General features: G+C 37.8%; 1 protein-coding gene across 12 annotated transcripts in view; it reads left to right on the top strand.

Moving 5' to 3' along the window:
* Positions 1-24573, top strand: part of ANKRD26 (ankyrin repeat domain containing 26) — a 140555-nt gene that overhangs the window by 22625 nt on the left and 93357 nt on the right. For 3 of the 12 annotated variants that reach the window (XM_047743302.1, XM_047743308.1, XM_047743300.1), the window contains exons 8-20: positions 1446-1521; positions 3788-3845; positions 3954-4153; positions 9010-9133; positions 9432-9490; positions 12865-12958; positions 15107-15205; positions 15822-15850; positions 15942-16014; positions 19101-19129; positions 19221-19293; positions 21893-21921; positions 22013-22085. The exons of 2 other annotated variants lie outside the window; for them this stretch is intronic. In XM_047743302.1, the coding sequence (XP_047599258.1) occupies positions 1446-1521; positions 3788-3845; positions 3954-4153; positions 9010-9133; positions 9432-9490; positions 12865-12958; positions 15107-15205; positions 15822-15850; positions 15942-16014; positions 19101-19129; positions 19221-19293; positions 21893-21921; positions 22013-22085 (1016 nt within the window). Of the gene's footprint in view, positions 1-1445; positions 1522-3787; positions 3846-3953; positions 4154-9009; positions 9134-9431; positions 9491-12864; positions 12959-15106; positions 15206-15821; positions 15851-15941; positions 16015-19100; positions 19130-19220; positions 19294-19628; positions 19703-21892; positions 21922-22012; positions 22086-24573 lie in introns of those variants that run through there. 7 more of the 12 variants (XM_047743309.1, XR_007129669.1, XM_047743301.1 and 4 more) reach the window with 7 other exon arrangements.

Below are 24573 nucleotides of genomic sequence, written 5' to 3' on the forward strand. Positions count from 1 at the left end.
GATTTAAGAACTGTGAATGTTACACCATGCCTACCACAAGCGTAGCTACTATCTCTTACTGCATGATGCTATTACAGTACCGTTGACTGTATTCCCTATGCTGTACTTGTATCCCTGTGACTTACTGTAACTGGAATCCTGAACCCCCCATTTCCCTTTGCCCATTTTGTCCATCCCTGACCCCCTTCCCTTCTGGCGATACAGAATTCTCTGTATTTCTGGGTCTGTTTCTGTTTATTTTTGCTTTTACTGCTCTTGCCTCAGGAGCAGTAAAAGCAAAAACAAACTGTTGGGACTACATCAAAATCAAAAGCTTTTGCACAGTGAAGGAATCAATCCACACAACGAAAAGGCAACCTATGGAATAGGAGCAGATATTTGCAAATGACATAGCCAGTAAAGGGTTAGTATACAAATATAAAGAATTGATAGAACTCAGCACCCAAAACACAACCCAATTTAAAAATGATCAGAAGACACGAACAGACATTTTTCCAAAGAAAACATACAGATGACCAACAGGCACCTAAGAATATACTCAGCATCACTCATCATCAGGCAAATGGAAATCAAAACTACAATGAGATACCACTGCACACCTGTCGGATTGGCTAAAATAAAAAACATAAGTAATAATGTTGGCAAGTATGTGGAGAAAAAGGAATCCTCTTGGATTATTGGTGGGAATGCAAACTAATGCAGCCACTGTGGAAACAGTATGGAGTTTCCTCCGAAAGGTAAAAACTGAACTACCCTACAATCCAGTAATCACACTATTGGGTATTTACCCCCCAAAATACGAAAATACCAATTTGAATGGATACAAGTACCCCTGTGGTTACTACAGCATTAGTTACAATAGTCAGCCCGAGTGTCCATTGATAGATGAATGGATAAAGAAGAAGTGGCATATATATATACAATTGAATATTCAGCCATAGGAAAGAATGAAATTTTGCCATTTGTAGTGAAATGGAGGGAACGAGAGAGTATTGTGCTAAGTGGAGTTGTCAGAGAAAGACAAATACCATATGATTTCACTCATATGTAGAATTTAAGAAACAATAGAAATGAGCAAAGAAAAAAACAACAAAAAATGAGAGACAGACAACCAAGAAACTGACTCTTAACCCTAGAGAACAAGTTGATGGTTATCAGAGGGGAGATGGGTGGGGGAACAGGTGAAATAGGAGCTAAGGGTTAAGGAATGCACTTGTCGTGATGAGCACTGGGTGATGGAATTACCAAATCATTATATTGTATACATGAAACTAATACAGCACTGTGTGTTAATGTTACTGGGATTAAAATAAAACTTTAATAACAAAAACAGAGGCCAAAGTTCAATTACATCAAGAAACTTCATTCAATAAATAAATAGATGACCTTTCACTCGATTTTTCTTTTTCATTAACTTGTTTTTGTTGTGTATTCTTGCTCTAAAGTATTTCCGTTAAACCTGGTGATGATAATGCTTCATGGCCTACATCAGATGATGAAGACTTAAGTTTGAATATGAAGGTAATGTACTCTCTTGTGAAATTAATTTTCCTGCTCTGAATTTAGTTTTGTGTATTATTTACTCTTAAAATTTAGCAGTGGCCTCCTATCATCATTTTATGTTTGAAGTGGAAAGTTGGTCAGAACAAACCATTTTATAGAAATATGAGAAGTTGAATTTTTTTTTTTTTAACCTTGTTAAGTACCAAAGGTAGAAAAAAATGGGCTGGAAATATATAATGACAGGAAAATTATATTGGGAAAAGCTTTCCCATGATGGAGGAAATATGACATTTGGTCAAGGATAAGGATTCTTACTGTGAGTTTTAAATTATCTTATCATGACTTTTCTTTCTTTTCTTTTCCTTTCTCTTTTTCTCTTTATCTCTCTCTTTCTTTTCTTCTAGCATGACTTTTATAATACTCATGCCTAAATGAATCTTTAGTGGACCCAGTTATTTATTACAGATTGTTTTTTCTTGGACATTTTTTATTTTGGTAGCATATAGTTTTATGAAAGAAGATTTTTTTTTTCACTATTTCTATCCCTTGTTCTACATTTAGGCCAAAATAAGATTGGAAATTCAGAAATTTAAATTATTTCTCAAAATTTATATTGCAAGGCATTCTACTGTGTTTTCAAAATAACTCCATAAAGAGCATAGTTAAAACTTTTTATCTAAATGAAGAATACATGTTTTGACTAAAATAATAACACTAGAAGCAGAGGCTTTTCATACCCATATGGTAAAATGTCTAATTTCAGAAATCTTTTATATTATAGTTTTTAAAAATATCTACTCATAATCTTTGTATCAGATTCTAAGATTTAAACTTTCAGTCACTTTATATTTATTTAAGTATTCATGTTAAAGCTCCTGCATCATTGTAAGCTATCGGATGTTAGGAAACATAATGGTGTGTCTCCTGGAAAACCTAGAATGAAACCTTGCCTGAAGAAGCAATTTTAATATTTTTTGAATGTGAATTAAGGAGCAGACAGATGGAATTCTGTATAATGGAAAGTTATAAGTAATGTAATGTGCATAATATGTCATCATTAAATATAAAAATTTTTTAAATACATAATTTAAAAATTTATATTCCCTTTTCATGTTTAGGATTTATAAGTGCAAATGAATTATGTTGAGGAAATAAATAAATAAGAAAGAAGGTTACAGTATATTTTTTACTATCCTCTAATTGTGAGCTTAGAATTTTAGATAGAGAGACTGTCCTTTTTTCTCCTGTATTTTTTTTTCCTGCTTCGTTGAAGATTATTTGACCATAGAGTTGAGGGTCCATATATGGATTCTATTCTGTTTCACTGGTCTATGTGTCTTTTTTTGTGCCAGTATCATGTGTTCATCATCATTAGTCATTAGAGAGATTCAAAGCAAAAACCATTGAGATACCACCTTACACCAGTTAGAATGGCCAAAATCAACAAGACAGTAAACAACAAGTGTTGGAGAGGACGTGGAGAAAGGGGAACCTTCTTACAGTGTTGGTGGGAATGCAAGTTGGTGCAGCCACTTTGGAAAACAGTGCTACCCTATGACCCTGCAATTGCACTACTGGGTATTTACTCCAAAGATACAGATGTAGTGAAAAAAAGAGCCATCTCTACCCCAATGTTTGTAGCAGCAATGGCCACAGTCGACAAACTGGTAAGAACCAAGATGCCCTTCAGTAGACAAATGGATAAAGAAGATATGGTCCATATATGCAATGGAGTATTATGCCTCCATCAGGAAGGATGAATACCCAGCTTTTGTATCAACATGGACGGGACTGAAGGAGATTATGCTGAGTCAAATAAACCAAGCAGAGAGAGTCAATTATCATATGGTTTCACTTACTTGTGGAGCACAAGGAATAACACGGAGGACATTGGGAGATGGAGAGGAGAAGTGGGTTGGGGGAAATAGGAGGAGACAAACCATGAGAGCGGTGGACTCTTGAAAAACAAACTGAGGGTTTTGGAGGGGAGGGGGGTGGGGTGTTGGTTGAGCCTGGTGGTGGGTATTAAGGAGGGCACGTATTGCATGGAGCACTGGGTGTGGTGCATAAACAATGAATTTTGGAACACACACATCTCTCATAGTCCTCACCCCATGGGAAAAATAGCCTAGTAAATGGCAGAACTGAGATTTGAATCTACATTTGAATGATTCCAAAACCCATGTTCTTTGTGTAATGGTGCTCATTTGACAATGGTGAATATTATAATTATTTTACCAAATGTGTTATTTGTAATCCTTAATACTATTAATTTTTTTTCTAGAATACCTCAAAACCAAACTTAAGAAAACTAATGAATGTTTCTCAGCGTTTCAAGAACTGTAAGCCGTTTGAAGACTTGTATTATTCACTGATTTTTGTCTGTTCTTGTGTTAGTAATTCGAAATTACAGATGTTTTCATGTACTCTTTATTTTGTTTTTTACTAAGTGGAAACAAAACTTGGCCTTGTATCACCGGGAGATAAAACGTTATTTGAGGATGAGAGTTTTGATAACAAATGTGAAGATATGGTTGGCGTTCCTTCCAAACCATCCGTCAACGTCTGTGACTCTTCTCCTCCTGCTTTGCCATCACCTGATTCTATTCTAAAACCTCCTTTCACATTGTTAGGCCTTGGTCTCACAAAGGTAAGTTGTTTCATTTTAAACTGTTTCCCTATGTTTTTTTCATATTTCATCCTCTTGATCCTCATAATGAAAAGAATCTTAGGAAGAAATGGAAGTCCTCAAGATCATAAGAGAAAACAGTGTCATAATGGTAGAGAGGTCATTGGATTGAGATTTATAAAGGTTGGTGGGAGTGAACGGTTCTTAGGTATGCCCTTATGGAAGGAAAGAATTAGAGAGCAACTGGAAAGAGCCTCTGTAGATGGATGTGAAGATGAGGGAGGAGGTGAAGGCAAAGAATTCATTTAAGAAGGGCGAGATGAATGTAAAGCTTGCAGAGTGGAGAGAGATTATTATAAAAACAATAGCAGTGGGGCTACAGGAGAGCAGATACTCTACATTATAAAATATGGTAGAAATTATTTCAAGTGCAAATTAAGAAAATAAAGTCAGGTAATAAAAAAAATGCTCAGACTCCTCTGAATGACTTACAGCTTATTTCTATGAAGAAGTGGAAGAAAATCAACTTTTAAGTTGATAAAGTGTGATATTGTATATTTCATTTAGCAAAAACCTGTGTTTATAGATAATGCAAAATGAAATCTGTTTTAGGCCTTAATCAGATTTATTATGAATTTTGAATTTTGGCCATTATCTTGTTTTTGTTTTTTGTTTTTTGTTTTTTAAGATTTTATTTATTTTTCTGTGTGTGTGTGAGAGACAGAGTATAAAAGCAGGGGGAGGGGCAGTGGAGAAGCAGACTCCCTACTGAGCAGGGAGCCTGATGCAGGACTCGATCCCAGGACCCTGGGATCATGACCTGAGCTGAAGGTAGATGCTTTACCAACTGAGCCAACCAGGTGCTCTTTCTTGTGGTTTCTAATTTATTTACTGTGTGGTATAATCTTGGTAAGTTTTAGATCTTTTTGAGAATAAAGAGAGGAGATAAGTAAACACCTTATATAGTCTTTTCATTACTTAAAACTGAAATTTATGACTATGTAAGTTAGGTTCTTAATCTTTATCCATTAAATGAAACAAATTTTAAGCTGCAATACTCTTAAAGAAAAAATATAAAATTTTGTTTCTTTTTTTTTTTTTTAAGATTTTATTTATTTATTTGACAGACAGAGATCACAGGTAGGCCGAGAGGCAGGCAGAGAGAGGAGTGGGGGGAAGCAGGCTCCCTGCTCAGCAAAGAGCCTGATGTGGGGCTCGATTCTGGGACCCTGGGATCATGACCTGAGCTGAAGGCATAGGCTTTAACCCACTAAGCCACCCAGGTGCCCCTAACATCTTGTTTCTTGATTCTGATTTATTTTTAATTGTATCTGCATATTATAGATACATACACACACATCAAATGAATGAACTCACAATTTATGGTTTTTCCCTAATATGAACTAGTTGTCATTATAGAATCATAAGGAAGGAAAGGTTGCTAACAGAGTATACAGAGTTATTTCTGGAAGATGATTTTTACTTTTTCAAATATCTCCAATAGTGGATACATTTCATATTATCAGGAAACTTTAGTATTCATAGCTATTAGTTTTGGGGGGTTCTTTTTAAATTTAAAAAATTTTAAGTTTTCTCTATACCCAGCATGGGGCTTGAACTCACAACCCTGAGATCAAGAGTCACACCCTCTTCCCACTGAGCCAGCCAGGAGCTCCCATAGTTGTTAAATTTAACATGTGAATTCTTTCATATCTGAAACTCAGAAATACTGGTGATTTTATTTATTTATTTATTTTTGTCCCTTTCTTCTTTCCTCATGTGACTGTTGGGTCCTGCTTGATAATGACACATATATTTGGAGACTTTAAAAGCTTCGACTTCGGGATGCCTGGGTGGCTCAGTTGGTTAAGCAGCTGCCTTCGGCTCAGGTCATGATCCCAGCGTCCTGGGATCGAGTCCCACATCGGGCTCCTTGCTTGGCGGGGAGCCTGCTTCTCCCTCTGCCTCTGCCTGCCACTCTGTCTGCCTGTGCTCGCTCGCTCTCCCTCTCTCTCTGACAAATAAATAAAATCTTTAAAAAAAAAAAAAGCTTCGACTTGGATGATCATGATTATTTTTTAATACTAGATTCTTTCTCTGGTCCTTAACTACTGGTGAAATACGCTGTTCACCATGGAATAAGAAAACCATGTGAATTTTAAAATAGAGTTTTATATTTTTCTCATACATCATAGTAGTACTTAAAAATGCCTCAGAATTCTAAAATCCCATATTTCTCTTATATAATTTAAATCTTCTAAGATTAATTTTTAAAAATGAGTATTCTTATGATAATCTTGAATTGGTGTTTTGCAGCTAAATCTTTATTAATCTTAAAAATGGTATTGATTACAGAAACGAATCTTGCTTATATTTTTTTTTTCTAAAGATTTATTTATTTCAGAGCAAGGGAGAGAGAGAGTTGGGGGGAGGAGGGACAGAGGGAGAGGAAGAGAGAGGGACAGAAGCAGACTCCCTGCTGAGCAGGAGCGAGATGTGGGACTCATTCTCACCAACTTGAGATCATCACCTGAGCCAAAATCAAGGGTCAGATGCTTAACCAACCTAGCCACCCAGGTGCCCGTTAACTTGCCTATTATTAAAAATAATTTTCTATCCTTGAAACTAATGTTGAAGTATATAATTGAAATATTAAATCCCATGGTTCCCCCCCCTGCTTATATTTTTATTCTGAAAATTTCAAGAGTTCTGTGTAGGTTTACATTATTTAATTATATCAGGTTGGTATATTTTAGTATATCTATATTTAGTATATATATTTATCTTTTTTTTAAGATTTTTATGGTTTTATTTGACAGATCACAAGGAGGCAGAGAGGCAGGCAGAGAGAGAGGGAGGAAAGCAGGTTCCCCACTGAGCAGAGAGCCAGATGCAGGGCTCGATCCTAGGACCCTGAGATCATGACCTGAGCTGAAGGCAGAGGCTCAACCCACTGAGCCACCCAGGCACCCGATATTTATCTTTTTAACATCATGAGTAATGTCAGTTTTCCTACTCCAAATGTATTTGTCTAGAACTTTCTTCATAAGTCTTCTGGGTGCTTCGGGATGTCTGGGTGGCTCAGTCAGTTAAGCATCTATCTTTGGTTCAGGTCATGATCCCAGGGTGCTGCGATTGAGTCCTGCATTGGGCTTCTTGTTCCGTGGGGAGCCTGCTTCTCCCTCTGCCTGCCCCTCCCTCTACTTGTACTCCCTGTCTCTGACAAATAAATAAATAAAATCTTTAAAAAAAAAAAAAAAGTCTCCTGGGTGCTTCAAATTTGCTATGTCCAGATTGAAGACATTGTTTCTGACCCTTTCTTCTTCCCTTTTTGTAATCTGCTCTGTCATTTGTTTTCCCCATCCTAGTAGATAATACCACTGAAACACTGAAGTAGGAAAAATCCTGGACTCCAAACTTCCCTGAAATTACTACATCCCGCGGCACTTGGGTGGTTTGCTCAGTTAAGCATCCGACTGTTGGTGTTGCTCAGGTCATGATCTCAGGGTCCTGGTATGAAGCCCCGGGTCGGGCCCCATACTGAGGGAGGGGGAGTCTACTTGAGGATTCTCTCTCTTCCTCTCCCTCTGCCCCTCCACCTGCATGCACACACCCTCTCCTTCTAAATATAAATAAATTAAATCTTTAGAAAAAAATAATCACATCTCTACCTCTGAAACCAATAATACATTATATGTTAATTAATTGAATTTAAATTAGAAAACGGGGCACCTGGGTGATTCAGTCGGTTAAGCGTCTGCCTTCAGCTCAGGTCAGGATCCCAGGGTTCTCGGCTTGAGTCCCTCGTTGGGCTCCTTTCTCAGCGAGGAGTCTGCTTCTCTCTCTGCCTGCCGCTCTTCTTGCTTGTGCTCTCTCTCTCTCTGACAAATAAATATAAAACCTTTAAAAAATATTAAGAAGAAAAAAGTCACCATATTCGGTCACTCTCTGCATTCATTATTTTGTACCTGCTTCCCATTTTTCATTATCTTACTATAATTCCCTCTCTCACCTATAATTTTGAAATCCTCTTCTGGCTTGGGTTCCTTTTTTTTTTTTTTTTTTTTAAGATTTTATTTATTTATTTGACAGATCACAAGTAGGCAGAGAGGCAGGCAGAGAGAGAGGAGGAAGCAGGCTCCCCGCTGAGCAGAGAGCCCAATGCAGGGCTCTATCCCAGAATCCCGGGATCATGACCTGAGCCGAAGGCAGAGGCTTAACCCACTGAGCCACCCAGGTGCCCCTTGGGTTCCTTTATGTTCATCTCTACATTGCTGTCAGAGTGACCTTTCTAGAATATATTTGTGGTGATGTAACTCCTCTGCTTTTTTAGTGGATACCCATTACCTGAAGGAGAAAGTTCATATTCCAGCATGACACTTACCCTGGTTTTTTTTTGTTTCAGTCCTGGTTTTCCAATTCTATCTCTCTATCCCACTCCCAAAAATCATGTTCCAGTTTTGCCACCTTCTGTAGCTATCGTCACTTACTATGTTATTCTATTCGTCATCCTTTTGCTCATTCTACCTTTTCTGGAATGCCCTTCACACCGTCTTTATGTAGTCTCTCTCTCAAGATACAGCCCTACCTTTGCAATATTCTCTGAGCTTCCCATATACAACTGTTTTCCCCTTTGTGCCTTCACTGTGCTTTAGTCACTTCACCTGTAGAACTAGTAAATGATACTCTTCTGTTCTTGTTTTTGTCCATCTCTACCCCTACTAGTCTATATGGCAGTCTCTTTGATTTATATTTCCAGCTTCTCCCAGGATAATGCCTATGACTTGATGGATGCATTTGTCTTTCTGAGTGAGTGAGCACATGAATTGATGTGATGTTTTCTGAAGTCTGGTTTTTGTTTGGTGTTGTTTTTATAGGAAGGAGAGGAGCAGCCAGCAATTGGAACAAAGGACGATGGTATTACTGAAAGTGTTCCACAAGAGCAAACAGTTAATGACTGTTTGACTTCTGCTGACAGGGCAGATAAAAATGATAGACATGGTAAGTTAGTGAACATCCATGAATTTTTTTCTAGGCTTAAATGCTAGTATAAAAAAAATCACAGTATGTAGATCCAGTTATGTTACCCGTTTCATTAAGATATTTTTTGTTTTCTTTTTGCTGTCTTTCTTTTTAAGTATACCAGCTTTTTCTTCCTGAAAATTCTTCAACCCTCTGAAAATCTTTACTGCTTTTACTTTTATTTTATTGAAGTATTCATGAAGGGGGGATAGGCTTGTATATACGTTTAAAATTCATAATACGTGTTCTCATTAATGTATCTGTGACTATTTTATAGTTATGCTGTCAGCATTAGGATTCACAGAACAAAATGAAGAATCACCTTGGGATTCTGAGGTACTGTTTTATTATTATTTTAAAATAAAACCAAGGAGTGATTTTAAAATGTAAAAGGGATGCTTAGACTTTACTCTCTCATCTCTGCATTTGCCCATAAAAACTATTTCCTTATACTTTTTACCTGTAATTGATAAAATATTTATGGGCTAAATATAATAATCCAGCATAATACAGTTCTATTAATTTACAAACTTAACCTAATGAAAGCTGTGTAATATTATTGCAGAAAACAGAGGCTTAGACGTGATAAGGAATTAGCTTGTGTTTTGAAATTAAGTTATCTAAATAACCAAAGAATTACTCCAGGCCAGCTTATGGCCAGACATATGATTCTGTGGTGTATATGGATGTGCAAAACTCCTAATGAGATCTAGAAAGAGTTTGGGTTTTAGTGTTTTACAAGTTGGAATTTGAAAAGATAATGCCTGGGACTTGAAAGTGTATCTATCTATCTATCTATCTATCTGTATGTATGTATATGCATATGTATATTTTAAAAATATTTTGTGTATCTATGTAGTTGAAAGAGAGAGTGAGTGAGTGGGAGGGAGAGGGAGAATCTGAAGCAGACTCCAGTTTGAGCACAGAGCTCAACTGAACCATGGGGAGGCCCTGAAACTATTATATTTGGATTGTTATGTAGATTTACAAGGAGCATTGGGATTATAATAAAAATTATAATAATATAATGGTATTAGTGGTATTATTACCACTGGTTTAGTGGTGTTTTATTTATTTTTTAAAAGATTTTATTTATTTATTTGAGAGAAAAAGGGAGCATGAGCGGTGGGGAGGGACAGAGGGCGAGGGAGAAGCAGGCTCCCCACTGTCATATGGGGCTAGATCCCAGAAATGCCCAGGCATCCCTGGTTTAGTGGTGCTTTCAATAGGTAAAAACTCTTTCGGATAGTTAAAACAGTATGCCTTGAGTATCTTTGTGGTAGCCATACTAGTAAAAACATAAGTGTAAGGTAATGATGACCTTTTCTAAGGTGACAGACTATGGAAGGGCCTGATCTCTTAGCACAGGTAGGTGCTACACAGCGCTGCAAGCACCGTGTTTGAAGTCAAAAGTTACGGTGGCATCCAGGTTCTGTCACTTGGTATCTGTGGGATCCCAGAAAAACTTGTTTAACCTGTTTGAATGTCACAGACGTCATTCATAAAAATGATTCTAATACCTACCTCTCAGGTATGTGTAATGAACAAAGGTGAAAACACTTTGTAAACTGTTAAGGGCACTATAGAAATACAAGACAAAAATGATCACAGCAGTATTTAGTGATTTACTAAATATCGAGGACCCTTTTTTGAAATGTGAAGATTTCTGAAGGGCAATAAAATAAATGGCAGTAGTGTCAAGAAAAGAAGGGGAAAGTTAGAGTGGGCAGGTGAATTTCTAATTTGGGCTGTGTTAAATTTCAGTGACGTTGTGTAGGTATACAGTTGACCCTTGACCAAGATGGGTTTGAATTGTTTGTCCACTTACACTCAGATTTTTTTTTGATACAGTACAGTACTGTTAATGTATTTTCTCTTCCTTATGATTTTCTTAATAACCTTTTCTTTAGTTTATATTGTAGGAATACAGTATATAATATATAGGACATACAAAATGTGTTAATTGACTTTACGTTATTGGTAAGGTCAGCATTAGGTTATAATTTACTCTGACCTTCCGTGCTCAGTTTACAGAGTCAATGGTCAAATGAGGATTAAGAAGTAGATTAGATCTAGAGATCTAATGATCTCTACTCTAGAGATCTAAGGTCTTCTATTTAAATATATTTTTTTAATATACACTTTTGCTATTTTTTAAGTCTAATTGCTTTTGAAGTAGGAAGTTCAACAGGAGATTAGTAAAGTTTGGGGGGAATCCAAAGTTATATGTGGAGTTTGGACTGCACAGCTATCAATGCCCTTAACCCTTGCATTCTGCAAGGGTAGATACCTAATATAGTAACTTGGTACTTGAGACCTTCTCAGGGAGCTTGTTGTTATTATTTTTTAGAGATAGAGAGAGAGCATGTTAGAGGAGTGGGGAGGGGCAAAAGAAGAGGGACAGAGAGATTCCCAAGTAGGCTTCATGCTCAGCATAGAGCCCAACATGGGGCTTAATCTCCCAACCCTGAGATCATGAACTGAACTGAAATCAACAGTCAGTTGCTTAACTGACTGAGCCATATAGGCGCCCCCTCAGTGAGATTATTTTAAGTTTTTTGACCTTAAATACATTTTTATTGAATACCAGCTATGTACCAGGCTGTACAAGTTGAGGGGTTAGGCTGTAGTGGTAAGAGCAGAAAAATAAGGAAACAACAACCCACTGTAAGTCACTGTTAGTGGTTCATTTAAAGAAAATGGAAATGTTAGGTTAGGGAATAGTGGGGGAGTTTGCAGTTAGGATGGGGATGAGAATGCGAGTGGAATGTTGTTGGTCAGAAACAATCTCTCTGAGTGTGGCAAGAGCTGCCAAGTGAAGGATGAGAAGGACCAGTTGTGTGAAGGTCTTGGAGACCTTCTAGACATTCTAGACAGACAGAACCGTGGATCCCACCTGTTCATCATTTCACTCTAATGTCTTGGAATGACCAGGAGGCAGGAAGATCCACCCCATTGTCATAACCATTGGTATTATTGTTGTTTGTAGAAAAGAAAATGGGTATACTAAATTTAATAAGTGCCTGGTACCTTTTAGGTAATAAATAAATGTTATTATTCCCTTATGAAAGCTAATTATACTTTTTGGAGAGTTTCATACCTATATCTAAAATTTTTTGCTATTACTTAAACATAATTTCAAGAAAAGTTCTTCTTACTTTGCCATTGCATTTAACCATTATCCTGTCAATAAAGTTTCCAAGCCTTTGTTTATCCAAATGAAGCAGCAGTTACCACACTGTACTCTTTATACTCAACATGATCTACTCCAAGGTTTCCTATGTCAAATGTCCTATTTTAACATGGAAAAAGGTTCTGCTGTTAGGAACAGTTTAAATTTGTAGCAAATATACTTATTAGAGAATTTATTTAAATACATATTTTTAATATCCTTTTATTTTGGTGGGGAATGCAAAGGAGAGTTAGGTATTTTGTTCGTTCCTGTTGAAATGTACATATAAGTCAGTGTTCTGTCCAAGAAAATATTTACTCTGGCATTTGATGTTCAGTTTACAGTCAGTGGCCAAATGAAGGTTAAACATTACACTTAATTTAGAAAGCATATATGAGGTGTTTAAATGTTTCAGTTTTCAATACATGTTTTTCTTATTTGTGAGTCTGATTACTACTAAAGTAGGAAATTCAGATATTTTCTTAGAAAAGGATTAGGAAATCTTTATACAACTCATTTTTGTTGTCCATTTTAACAGAGTAATTCTGAAAGTCTTCCAGAGACATACATTGATCATTTATCTGGAAATGCAGATCAGAAAGGGACAAGTCCATTAAATGAACAAGTAGAAGGTAAGAATTGTATTTTATTAGAAAGTCACTTGATAAAATATTGATGTAAAATGGGAATACTGATATATTTAAATAACCAAAGAAAATCACCTATTGAATAGATAGAGAGGAGAAAGATTGAAAAGGAGATAAGTTGAAGTCTTATCAGGTGTCAGTAACAGGTGAAACTGAGGGTGCCACAAAGGAGCTAAATTAGTGGTTCCATTTCAAGATACTCTAAGACCAAAGGAACATCAGGAAATAAGTGGAAAGGATCAAAAGAGTGACTGATGAGAAAGTCAAAGAATATAGGGAATAAATGAAGGATAATAAGCAGCTCTTAGAGTGGAAGGTGGTAAAATAAAATAATTCTTAATTTTTTTATTTTTCTAATTTTCTTTTTAAAATTTTTTATTTTTTATTAACATATAATGTATTATTAGCTGCAGAGGTACAGGTCTATGAATCTCCAGGTTTACACACTGCACAGCACTTACCGTAGCACATACCCTCCCCAATGTCCATAACCCCACCAAAATAATTCTTTTAAATGAGGAGTAGACTATTTGAAATGCAGGAATAATATCAGAATTATTATTCTGTCAGAATACCAAAACCTTTCAGAATAGGATTCCAAAATTTTCCTGCTCTTACTGCTTTCCTCATGGTTGGGAAGACATTCAGGACTGGGTTGATGATGCAGAGCTATGTTCTAGTCAGCGATAAGTGTGTGTACCTTAATGGCATAAAAATGGTAGTACTTCATAAATAGTGTCATTGAGTACAAAGTAAGAGTATTGTAAAGAAGAAGGGAGGAGGGTCAGTGCGGGGGAAATCAAGGAAACTTTAGCTGTGATAAAAAGTCCATTAGAAAGCTTATGACTTTTAAGACATTTCCAGTTTTGAAGAATTGATAGTGATGAACATGAGGCTTGCTTCTAGAGGGTTAAGTTAAGGTAAAGGAATGTGGTAGCAGACATAGTATGGACTAGAATTTCTCCAACTTTAGTAAATCATTGGAAAAATTGCTAAAAATGCAGATTGTGAACAGCAGGTCTGGGATTCTGCATTCTGACCTCTCAGGTGATGCCAATGTCTGTGGTCCCTGTGTCGTGTGCTCTGAAGCAAGGGATTTCTGTAGAGAAATCTGGAAGGGCCAGTGGATAGTTCAGGACACCATGGGATCAAGGAAAAGCATTATTTTGTTTTTATTTGTGAGCGTGTTTTTAGCTAGAGGGGAGCGAGGAGATGCAGAAAGAGAAGTTATCGATGTGAGATACTAGTGCTAAATAAAGAGGAAAGAAGTGGTGGAGATAAACCCTAGTAAAAGGGGTGTAAAAGCAGAACAATCAAGACCGTAGATCCAGAAATAACTCTGTTTTAAGGATTTCTTTCTTTATTTTAGGGAGAGAGAATGAGAGAGACAGTGAGTGATTAGGACGACGGGCAAAGGCAGAGGGAGAGAGATGCCTCAAACAGGCTCACTTCGAGCCCAGAGCCCAATGCAGGACTCAATCCCAGGACCGTGCCATCATGGTGTGAGCCGAAATCAACAGCTGGATGGCCGCTGCTCCACCCAGGCGCCCCCAGAAATTACTTATGAAGAAGAGGGATAGTGACGGGAATGAGGGAAAAAAGAAAGGCACGTTAGCTGAGAAGTTTTGGAGTTGAGGAGGAAACTCCAGAGAATTCACTTGAGATGGCTTGAGGGTATTTGCACTAGAACAGATAAAATCACAGCAGCACCACAGAGAATACTGAAAGCAGATGGAGTGCTAGACATAGGGTCAATCATAGCCACGTATTCATCCTCCTCAGGTCTACTGGACATCAAAGATAGATGTTAGATCGGTACTCATTATTTAAATGAGATACGGAAGCTATAGCTTTTTACTTTTTTTTAACATAGGTAATTTATTGGTACTATCGCTGATTCCAAAAACCCTTTAAAAACTGACATTGTCTACCAAATCAAACTACTTTTGGAAACAAAAGTAATCATAGGGTTGGTTCCCTACATGCTAAAATTGTTAGTATCAGTAAGTATGATACTGATTCTGAAATACAAAAGATTTTCAGTGTCTAAGTATTCTGAGGCAATTAAATAGAATTCTTCCATTTTGATAGTCATATTTCCATATTGAAAGCTTATTGTACATTATTTCTTAGATGTGTTTTATATACCTTCTTGCATGAGTGGATCAAGAAACTTTAAGATGGCTAAACTAGAGGATACAAGAAATGTAGGCATACCAGTAGCCCACATGGGTATGGACAAAATGAGTATTTTTATTAACCATTATCCTACAAGTGTATATCCAAGCCAATCAATTCATAATGTTTCTGATGAAAACTCAATTATGCATTCAGTTGAGCTATCATTACAAACGTGGACTGCCTAAATTACAGGACAAAAATGGAAGAACATGGTTAAATCTTGTAGTATAATGGTAAAAAGGATTCTGCTGTACTGCATTAAGGTGGTGTTGCATTCTACCATTGGCTTTCATATTTGCCCACTCAGGGTCACGATTTATTCCTCTCATTAAAAGTTGCTTTTCTCCCCATCAGTCAGCATGTTCACATTGGTATATGTGCAGTCTTCTATATTACTTATGCTCCTTTGAAACATCATCTGACTTTTGAAATCCTAACTGCATGTTCTGTTGAGCGTATATTTTGTACTTTTGTTCAATACTTATAATGGGTTCATATTTCTGTCTTGTCACCGTCCTAACCCACCTTCCTATCTCTAGAAACAGAAAATGAAAAACTAATGTAATCACAGCCAGGCATGAAGATTCATCTTAGTACTAACTGCATGAATATTTAGTTGGCTTTCATATGTACACATAATTAACTATATGTCCCTTTTGCATTTTAGACTCTCTGGAAAAATATTCTTTCTTGAAGGTAAAACTTATATTTTTATTTTGAATTTTTAACTACAGATTGTATGAAATGTACATTATGTACTAATCATATTGTTTCAATACCTCTTCAGCCTACTGTCGAGGAGAAAGATTCTGTTCCTAAGAAAGGAGGAGAAATGGAGGAAAAACAGACATCGAAATCAGGTTTTTTAAAATAGAAATATAACAATGGAAAGGAGTACATTTAAATATTTGAAATGCTCACAGTCTTCTTCTTCTGAATTATTATTATTTTTTTTTTGGCCAAGTTTAAGTGAAGGATTGGACATAAATAAGGTAGATGTTATTGCTGATAACCATGTTAGAACAAAAGATATTTACAAGCCTAAGAAAAAGAGCTTTTTTTTTTCTCTTTTTTCTTTTTTTTTTTAAAGATTTTTTATTTATTTATCAGAGAGAGAGGGAGAGAGAGCAAGCACAGGCAGACAGAATGGCAGGCAGAGGCAGAGGGAGAAGCAGGCTCCCCGCCGAGCAAGGAGCCCGATGTGGGACTCGATCCCAGGACGCTGGGATCATGACCTGAGCCGAAGGCAGCTGCTTAACCAACTGAGCCACCCAGGCGTCCCAGAAAAAGAGCTTTTGAAAAATGTAAGCTTTAGCTCAATTCTTTTAAAAGGAGGAGCAGACTATTTGAAATGCAGGAATAATATCAAGTGAGTTTCTGGTACCAAAACCTGTCAGAGTAGTGTACCAAAATTTTCCTCCTCTTCCTGCTTTCCTCTCGGTTGGGAAGATAATAAGGACTGACGTGGCAGATTATTCAGAGCTATGCTCTAGTCAGCAATAAGTGTGTATGTCTTAATGGCTTATAAAATGTTGGTACTTCATAAATAGTATCATTGAGTGCAAAGTAGAGAATTGGAAGGAAAAAGAGAGCAGGGTCAGTTCACGGGAATCAGGGAAGCTTTAGCCGTGATTCAAAGTCCATTAGAAAGTTTATGACTTTTAAGACATTTCCAGTTTTGAAGAATTGATAGTGACGAACATGAAGGTTGCTTCTAGAAGGTGAAGTTAAGGTGAAGGAATGTGGCCGCGACTCAGTATGGACCAGAATTTCTCCAATTTTACTGAATCATCAGAGACCTTGTTAAAAATGCACATTGTGAGGGGCGTGTGTGTGGCTCAGTGGGTTAAGCCTCTGTCTTGGGCTTAGGTCATGATCTCAGGATCCTGGGATTGAGCCCCGCATCTGGCTCTCTGCTCCACAGGGATCCTGCTTCCCCCTCTCTCTCTGCCTGCCTCTCTGCCTACTTGTGATCTCTCTCTGTCAAAGAAAGAAATAAAATCTTTAAAAAAAATTTAAATAAAATGAACATTGTGAGCAGCAGGTCTGGGATCCTGCATTCTGTCCTGTCAGGTGATGCGAATGTCAAAGGTCCTATGTGCTCCATAGCAAGGGTGTAGACTTCCACATAGAGACATCTGGAAAGTCCACTGGATATGTCAAGACACCATAGGATCAAGGAAAACATTATTTTGTTTTATTTGTGAGCATGTTTTTAGCTAGAGGGGAGCAAGGAGATGCAGAAAGAGAGATTATAGATGTAAGATACTAGTGCTAAATAGGAAAGAAGTGGTGGAGATAATCCCTAATAAAAAGGGTGTAAAAGCAGAGCAATCAAGACCATAGATCCACAAATAAGTCTTTTATTAGGATTTATTTTCTTTATTTGTTTTAGGGAGCAAGAATGAGAGAGACAGAGAATGATCAGGGGGAGGGGCAAAGGCAGAGGGAGAGAGACTCCTCAAACAGGCTCACTTCTGAGCATGGAGCTCGATGCAGGGTTCAGTCTGAGGACCCTGCCCTCATGACCTGAGTTGAAATCAAGAGCCGGATGCTCAATCCGCTATTCCATCCAGGCACTCCCAGAAATTACTTTTTGAAGGGGCATAGTGAAGGGAATGAAGGAAAAGGGAAAGGCACCTTAGCTGGTAAATTTTGGAGTCGTGGAGGAAACTCAAGAGAATTCACTTTGGATGGCGTGAGGGTATTTGTACTAGAACAGATTAAATCATAGCTGCTCCACAAAGAATACTGAAAGCAGATGGAGTGCTAGACATGGGGTCAGTCATAGCCACGTATTCATCCTCCTCATGTCTATTGGACATCAAAGATACAGGTTACATCGGTATTCGTTATTCAAATGAGATACAGAAGCTATGGCTCCCTTTTTTTTTTTTTTTAAAGATTTTATTTATTTATTTGACAGAGAGAGATCACAAGTAGGCAGAGAGGCAGGCAGAGAGAGATGAAGGGAAGCAGGCTTCCCGCTGAGCAGCGAGCCCGATGCGGGACTCGATCCCAGGACTCGGGATCATGACCTGAGCCGAAGGCAGCGGCTTAACCCACTGAGCCACCCAGGCGCCCCTCCCTTTTTTTAAGATAGGTAATTTTTTGATACGATATCTGTTTCCAAAAACCCTTGAAAGACTGACATGATCTATGAAATCAAACTACGTTTGGAAACACAAGAAATTATAGGGTTGGTTCCCTAAACGCTAAAATTTCTAAAATTTTTATTATCAGTACATATGACACTAATTCTGAAATACAATAGTATTTCAGTTCCTAGGAATTCCGTGGCCATTAAATAGGTTTTTTTCCATTTTGGTAGTCATACTTCCATGTTGAAAGTTTATTGTTCATTATTTCTTAGATGTGTTTTATGTACCTTTCTGCATGAGTAGGTCAAGAAACTTTAAGCTGGCTAAACTAGTGGATACAGGAATGTAGGCATCAAAAGTACATCAAAAGTACATCAAAAGTAGCCCACGTGGGTATGGACAAAAATGAGTACTTTTAGTAACTGTTATCCTACAACTGTATATCAAAGCTGATCAGTTCATAATGCTTTCTCTGATGAAAACTCAATTATGCATTCAGTTGAACTATCATCACAACTGTGGACTGCCTAAATTACAGGACAAATTGAAGAAGGTGGTAAATACTTAGAGTCTAATGGTATAAATGATTCTGCTGTACTGCTTCAAGGATGTGATGTAGCATTGTACCACTGGCTTTCACGTTTGTCCACTCAGGCTCATGATTTGTTCCTCTCAGTAGAAATTGCTTTTCTGCCCAACCCACTTTCGTGTCTGCAGAAACAGAACACCCAAACCTAATGTAATCTGAGCCAGGCATGAGGATTCAGCTTAGTACTAACTGCATGAATGTTTAGTTGGCTTTCATGTGTACCTATAATTAACTATATGTCTCTTTTGCTTTTTAGATTCTCCAGGAAAATGTTCTTACTTGAAGGTAAAACTTACATTTTTATTTTGAATTTTTGACTACTGATTGCATGAAATGTTCATTATGTCTTAATCGTCTTGTTTCAATACCCATTCAGCCTGCTGTGGAGGGGAAAGGTTTTGTTCCTAATGAACCCAGAGAAATGGAGGATATACAAGCATCCCAATCAGGTAAATTTTACAATACAAATTTAGCGGTGTAAAGAAGTCGAGTCAAATATTTGAAATGCTCACAGTCTTCTTCTAAAGTCTTTCTTTTCCTTTTGGCAAGGATAAGTGAAGGTTCTGACATAAATAACATAGGTGTTATTGCTGATATCCATGTTTGAATAAAAGTTATTTACAAGCCTAAGAAAAAAGGCTTTTAAAAAACATAAGCTTTAGCTCAATTCTTTTAAAAGAGCAGACTATTTGAAATGCCGAAATAATATCAAGTGAGCTTCAGGTACCAAAACCTGTCAGAGTAGCATACCAAAATTTTCCCCCTCTTCCTGCTTTCCTCACAGTTGTGAAGACATTCAGGACTGCCATGGCTGATGATGCAGAGCTATGTTCTCGTCATTGATGCGTGTGTGTGTCTTAATGGCATATAAAGTGGTGGTACTTCATAAATAGTATCATTGAGTGCCGAGTAAGAGAAGGGAAGGAAGAAGAGAGCAGGGTGAGTTAGGGGGAATTCAAGGAAGCCTTAGCGGTGATAAAAAGGCCATTAGAAGGTTTATGACTTTTTGGGACGCCTGGGTGGCTCAGTTGGTTAAGTGTCTGCCTTCCGCTCAGGTCGTGATTCAGGATCCTGGGATCGAGCCCCATATTGGGCTCCATGCTCAGCGGGGAGCCTGCTTTTCTCTCTGCCTCTGCCTGCCACTCTGCCTGCTTGTGCGCGCTCGCTCTCTCTGACAAATAATTAAATAAAATCTTTTTTAAAAAAAGTAAAAGAAAGCTTACGACTTTTAAGACATTTCCAGTTTTGAAGAATTGATAGTGACGAACGTGAGGCCTGCGTCTAGATGCTTAAGGTAAGGGAATGTGGCAGCGGACTCAATGTGGACCAGAATTTCTCCCATTTTAGTGAATCGTCAGAGACCTTGTTAAAAATGCACATTGTGAGCAGCAGGTCTGGGGTTCTGCATTTCTGACCTGTCAGGTGATGCGAATGTCAAAGGTCCTTGGGTCATGTGCTCTGTAGCAAGGTTGTAGACTTCCACATAGAGACACCTGGAAAGGCCCTGGATACTTCAAGATCCCATAGGGTGAAGGGAAAGCATTATTTTGTTTTTTATTGTGAGCATGTTTTTAGCTAGAGGGGAGCGAGGAGATGCAGAAAGAGAAGTTATCCATGTATCAGTGCTAAATAAAGAGGAAAGAAATGGTGGACATAATCCCTAATAAAAGGGGTGTAAAGCAGAACAATCAAGACCATAGATCCAGCATAACTCTGTTGTAAGTATATTTTTCTTTATTTGTTTTAGGGAGAGGGAATGTGAGACACAGTGAGTGATCAAGGCGAGGGGCAATGGGAGAGGGAGAGAGAATCCTTAAGCAGACTCGCTTCTGACCCGGAGCCGGATGCGTGGCTCTTTGTGAGGACCGTGCCATTGTGACGTGAGCCGAAATCAAGAGCCAGATGCCCAATCTGTTGCTCCATCCAGGCGCCCCCAGGAATTACTTTGAAGAAGGGGAATAGGGACAGGAACAAGGGAAAAGGGAAAGGCATGTTAGCTGAGAAGTTTTGGAGTTGAGGAGGAAACTCAAGAGAATTCACTTGAGATGGCTTGAGGGTATTTGCACTAGAACAGATTAAATCACAGCAGCTCCACAAAGAATACTGAAAGCAGATGGAATGCTAGACATGGGGTCAATCATAGCCACGTATTCATCCTCCTCAGGTCTTTTGGGCATCAAAGATACAGGTTATGTCGATCTTCATTACTCAAGTGAGATACGGGAGCTATGGCTTTTTTTTTTTTAAGATAGGTAATTTTTGGATACGATAGCTATTTCCAAAAACCCTTGAAAGACTGACATGATCTACCAAATCAAACTACGTTTGGAATCAAAAGAAATTATAGGGTTGGTTCCCTGATGGCTAAAATTGTTATAATCAATAAGTATGACAGTGACAAAAGATTTTAGTACCTAAGATTTCTGTGGCCACTAAATAGATTTTGTTCCATATACATAGTCATATTTCCATATTTAAAGCTATTGTACATTATTTCTTAGATGTGTTTTATACACCTTCTTGCCTAAGTGGATGAAGAAACTTTAAGGTGGCTAAACTACTGGATACAGGAATGTAGGCATACCGGTAGCACATGTGGGTATGGACCAAAATGAGTACTTTTAGTAACTGTGATCCTACAAGTATATATCCAAGCTGATCAGTTCATAAGGCTTTGTTTGATGAAAACTCAAGTATGCATTCAGTTGACCTATCATCAGCACTGTGTACTCCTACATTACAGGACAAATGGAAGACAGTCATACGTACTTAGAGTTTAATGGTATAAATGATTCTGCTGTATTGCCTTAAGGATGTGGTGTAGCATTCTACCATTGGCTTTCACGTTTGTCTGCTCAGGGTCACGATTTGTTCCTCTCCTTAGAAATTGCTCTTCTGCTCAACCCACCTTCCTGTCTGCAGAAACAACCCCAAAACCCATTTGTAATCTGAGCCAGGCATGAGGATTCAGCTTAGTCCTAAGTGCATGAGTGTTTGTTGGCTTCTATATGTACACGGAGTTAACTATATGACCCTTTTGCTTTTTAGATTCTCCAGGAAAATATTCTTACTTGAAGGTAAAACTTACATTTTTATTTTGAGGTTTTAACTACAGATTGCTTGAAATGTTCATTATGTCTTAATCATATTGTTTCAATACTCATTTAGCCTGCTGTAGAGGGGAAAGATTTTATTCCTAATCAACCCAGAGAAGTGGAGGAAATTCAAGCATCCCAGTCAGGTAAATTTTACAATACAAATTTAACAGTGTAAAGAAGTCCAGTAAAATATTTGAAATGCTCACAGTCTTCTTATTCTGAAGTCTTTTTATTTTATTTATTTAGTTAGTTATTTTGGGCAAGCTTCAGTGAACGTTCTGGCATAAATAAGGTAGATGTTATTGCTGATATCCATGTTTGAACAAACGATATTTACAATCCTAAGAAAAAGAGCTTTTGAAACATATAAGCCTTAGCTCAATTCTTTTAAAAGGAATAGCAGATGATTTAAATGCCAGAAGTGTATCAGGTGAACTTCCGGTACCAAAACCTGTCAGAGTAGGATACCAAAATTTTCCCCCTCTTACTGCTTTCCTCACTATTGGGAAGACATTAAGGATGTCGTTGATTATGCAGAGCTATGATCTAGTTAGCTATAAGAATGTGTGTCTTAATGGCATGTATATGGTGGTACTTCATAAATAGTATCATTGAGTGCAATGTAAGAGAATTGAAAGGAAGGAAGAAGAGAGCAGGGTCAGTTCAGGGGAAATCAAGGAAGCCTTAACCGTGATAAAAAGTCCATTAGAAAGTTTATGACTTTTAAGACATTTCCAGTTTTGAAGAATTGATAGTGATGAACATGATGCTTGCTTCTAGAGGGTTAAATTAAAGTAACGGAATGTGGCAGCAGACTCAGTATAGACCAGAATTTCTCCCATTTTACTGAATCATCAGAGACCTTGTTAAAAATGCACATTGTGAGCAGCAGGTCTGGGATTCTGCATTCTGATTCTGTCAGGTGATGCGAATGTCAATGGTCTTTGGGTCATGTGCTCTGTAGCAAGGGTGTAGACTTCCACATAGAGACATCTGGAATGGCCCTGGATACTTCAAGACACCATAGGGTGAAGGGAAAGCATTATTTTGTTTTTTATTGTGAGCATGTTTTTAGCTAGAGGGGAGCGAGGAGATGCAGAAAGAGAAGTTATCGATGTGAGATACTAGTGCTAAATAAAGAGGAAAGAAGTGGTGGAGATAAACCCTAGTAAAAGGGGTGTAAAAGCAGAACAATCAAGACCGTAGATCCAGAAATAACTCTGTTTTAAAGGATTTCTTTATTTGTTTTAGGGAGAGAGAATGAGAGAGTGTGTGATTAGGGAGAGGGGCAAAGGGAGAAGGAGAGATTTGCCTCAAGCTGATTCCCTTCTGAGTTGGAGCCTGATGTGGGGCTCTATCTCAGGACCGTGCCATCATGACCTGAGCTGAAATCAACAGCCGGATGCCCAATCTGCTGCTCCATCCTGGCGCCCCCAGAAATTACTTATGAAGAAGAGGGATAGTGATGGGAAGGAGCGAAGAAAGAAAGGCATGTTAGCTGGGAAATTTTGGAGTTGAGGAGGAAACTCCAGGAATTCACTTGAGATGGCTCAAGGGTATTTGCACTAGAACAGATTAAATCACAGCAGCTCTACAGAGAATACTGAAAGCAGATGGAGTGCTAGACATGGGGTCAGTCATAGCCACGTATTCATCCTCCTCACGTCTACTGGACATCAAAGTTATGTGTTGCATTGGTATTCATTATTTAAATGAGATTCGGAAGCTACAGCTTTTTTTTTTTTCTTTTTTAAAGATAGGTAATTTATTGGTACTATTGCTGATTCCAAAAACCGTTTAAAGTCTGACATCATCTTGGGTCGACTGGGTGGCTCAGTTGGTTATGCTGCTGCCTTCGGCTTAAGTCATGATCCTAGGATCCTGGGATCCTGACCCCATGGGGCTCCTTGCTCAGCGGGGAGCCTGCTTCTCTCTCTGCCTCTGTCTGCCACTCTGTCTGCTTTTGGGCTCTCTCTCTGACAAATAAATAAATAAAATCTTTAAAAAAGAAAAAAAGACAAGATCTACCAAATCACAGTAGTTTTGGAAACAAAAGAAATTATAGGGTTGGTTCCCTAAATGCCAAAATTGTTATTATCAGTAAGTGTGACACTGATTCTGAAATACAAAGGATTTTCAGTACCTAAGAGTTCTGTGTCATTTAAATACATTTTCCCCCCATTTTGGTAGTCATAGTTCCATAGTGAAAGCTTATTGTACATTATTTCTTAGATGTGTTTTATATACCTTCTTGAGTGAGCAGATCAAGAAACTTTAAGATGGCTAAACTAGAGGATACAACAAATGTAGGTATAGCAGTACCCCACATGGGTATGGATTAAAATGAGTACTTTCAGTAAGTATTATCCTAAAAGTGTATATCCAAGCTGACCAATTCATAACACTTTCTCTGATGATAACTCAATTATGTATTCAGTTGAACTATCATCAGAAGTGTGTACTGCCTAAATTATGGGAGAAATTGAAGAACATGGTAAATACTTACAGTCTAATGGTATAAATGATTCTGTTGTACTGCCCTAAGGATGTGATGTAGCATTCTACCATTGGCTTTCTCGTTTGTCCACTCAGGGTCATGATTTGTTCTCTCATTAGAAATTGGTTTTCTTC

The sequence above is a fragment of the Lutra lutra genome, chromosome 8 (assembly GCF_902655055.1).
Source record: "Lutra lutra chromosome 8, mLutLut1.2, whole genome shotgun sequence".
Taxonomy (NCBI): domain Eukaryota; kingdom Metazoa; phylum Chordata; class Mammalia; order Carnivora; family Mustelidae; genus Lutra; species Lutra lutra.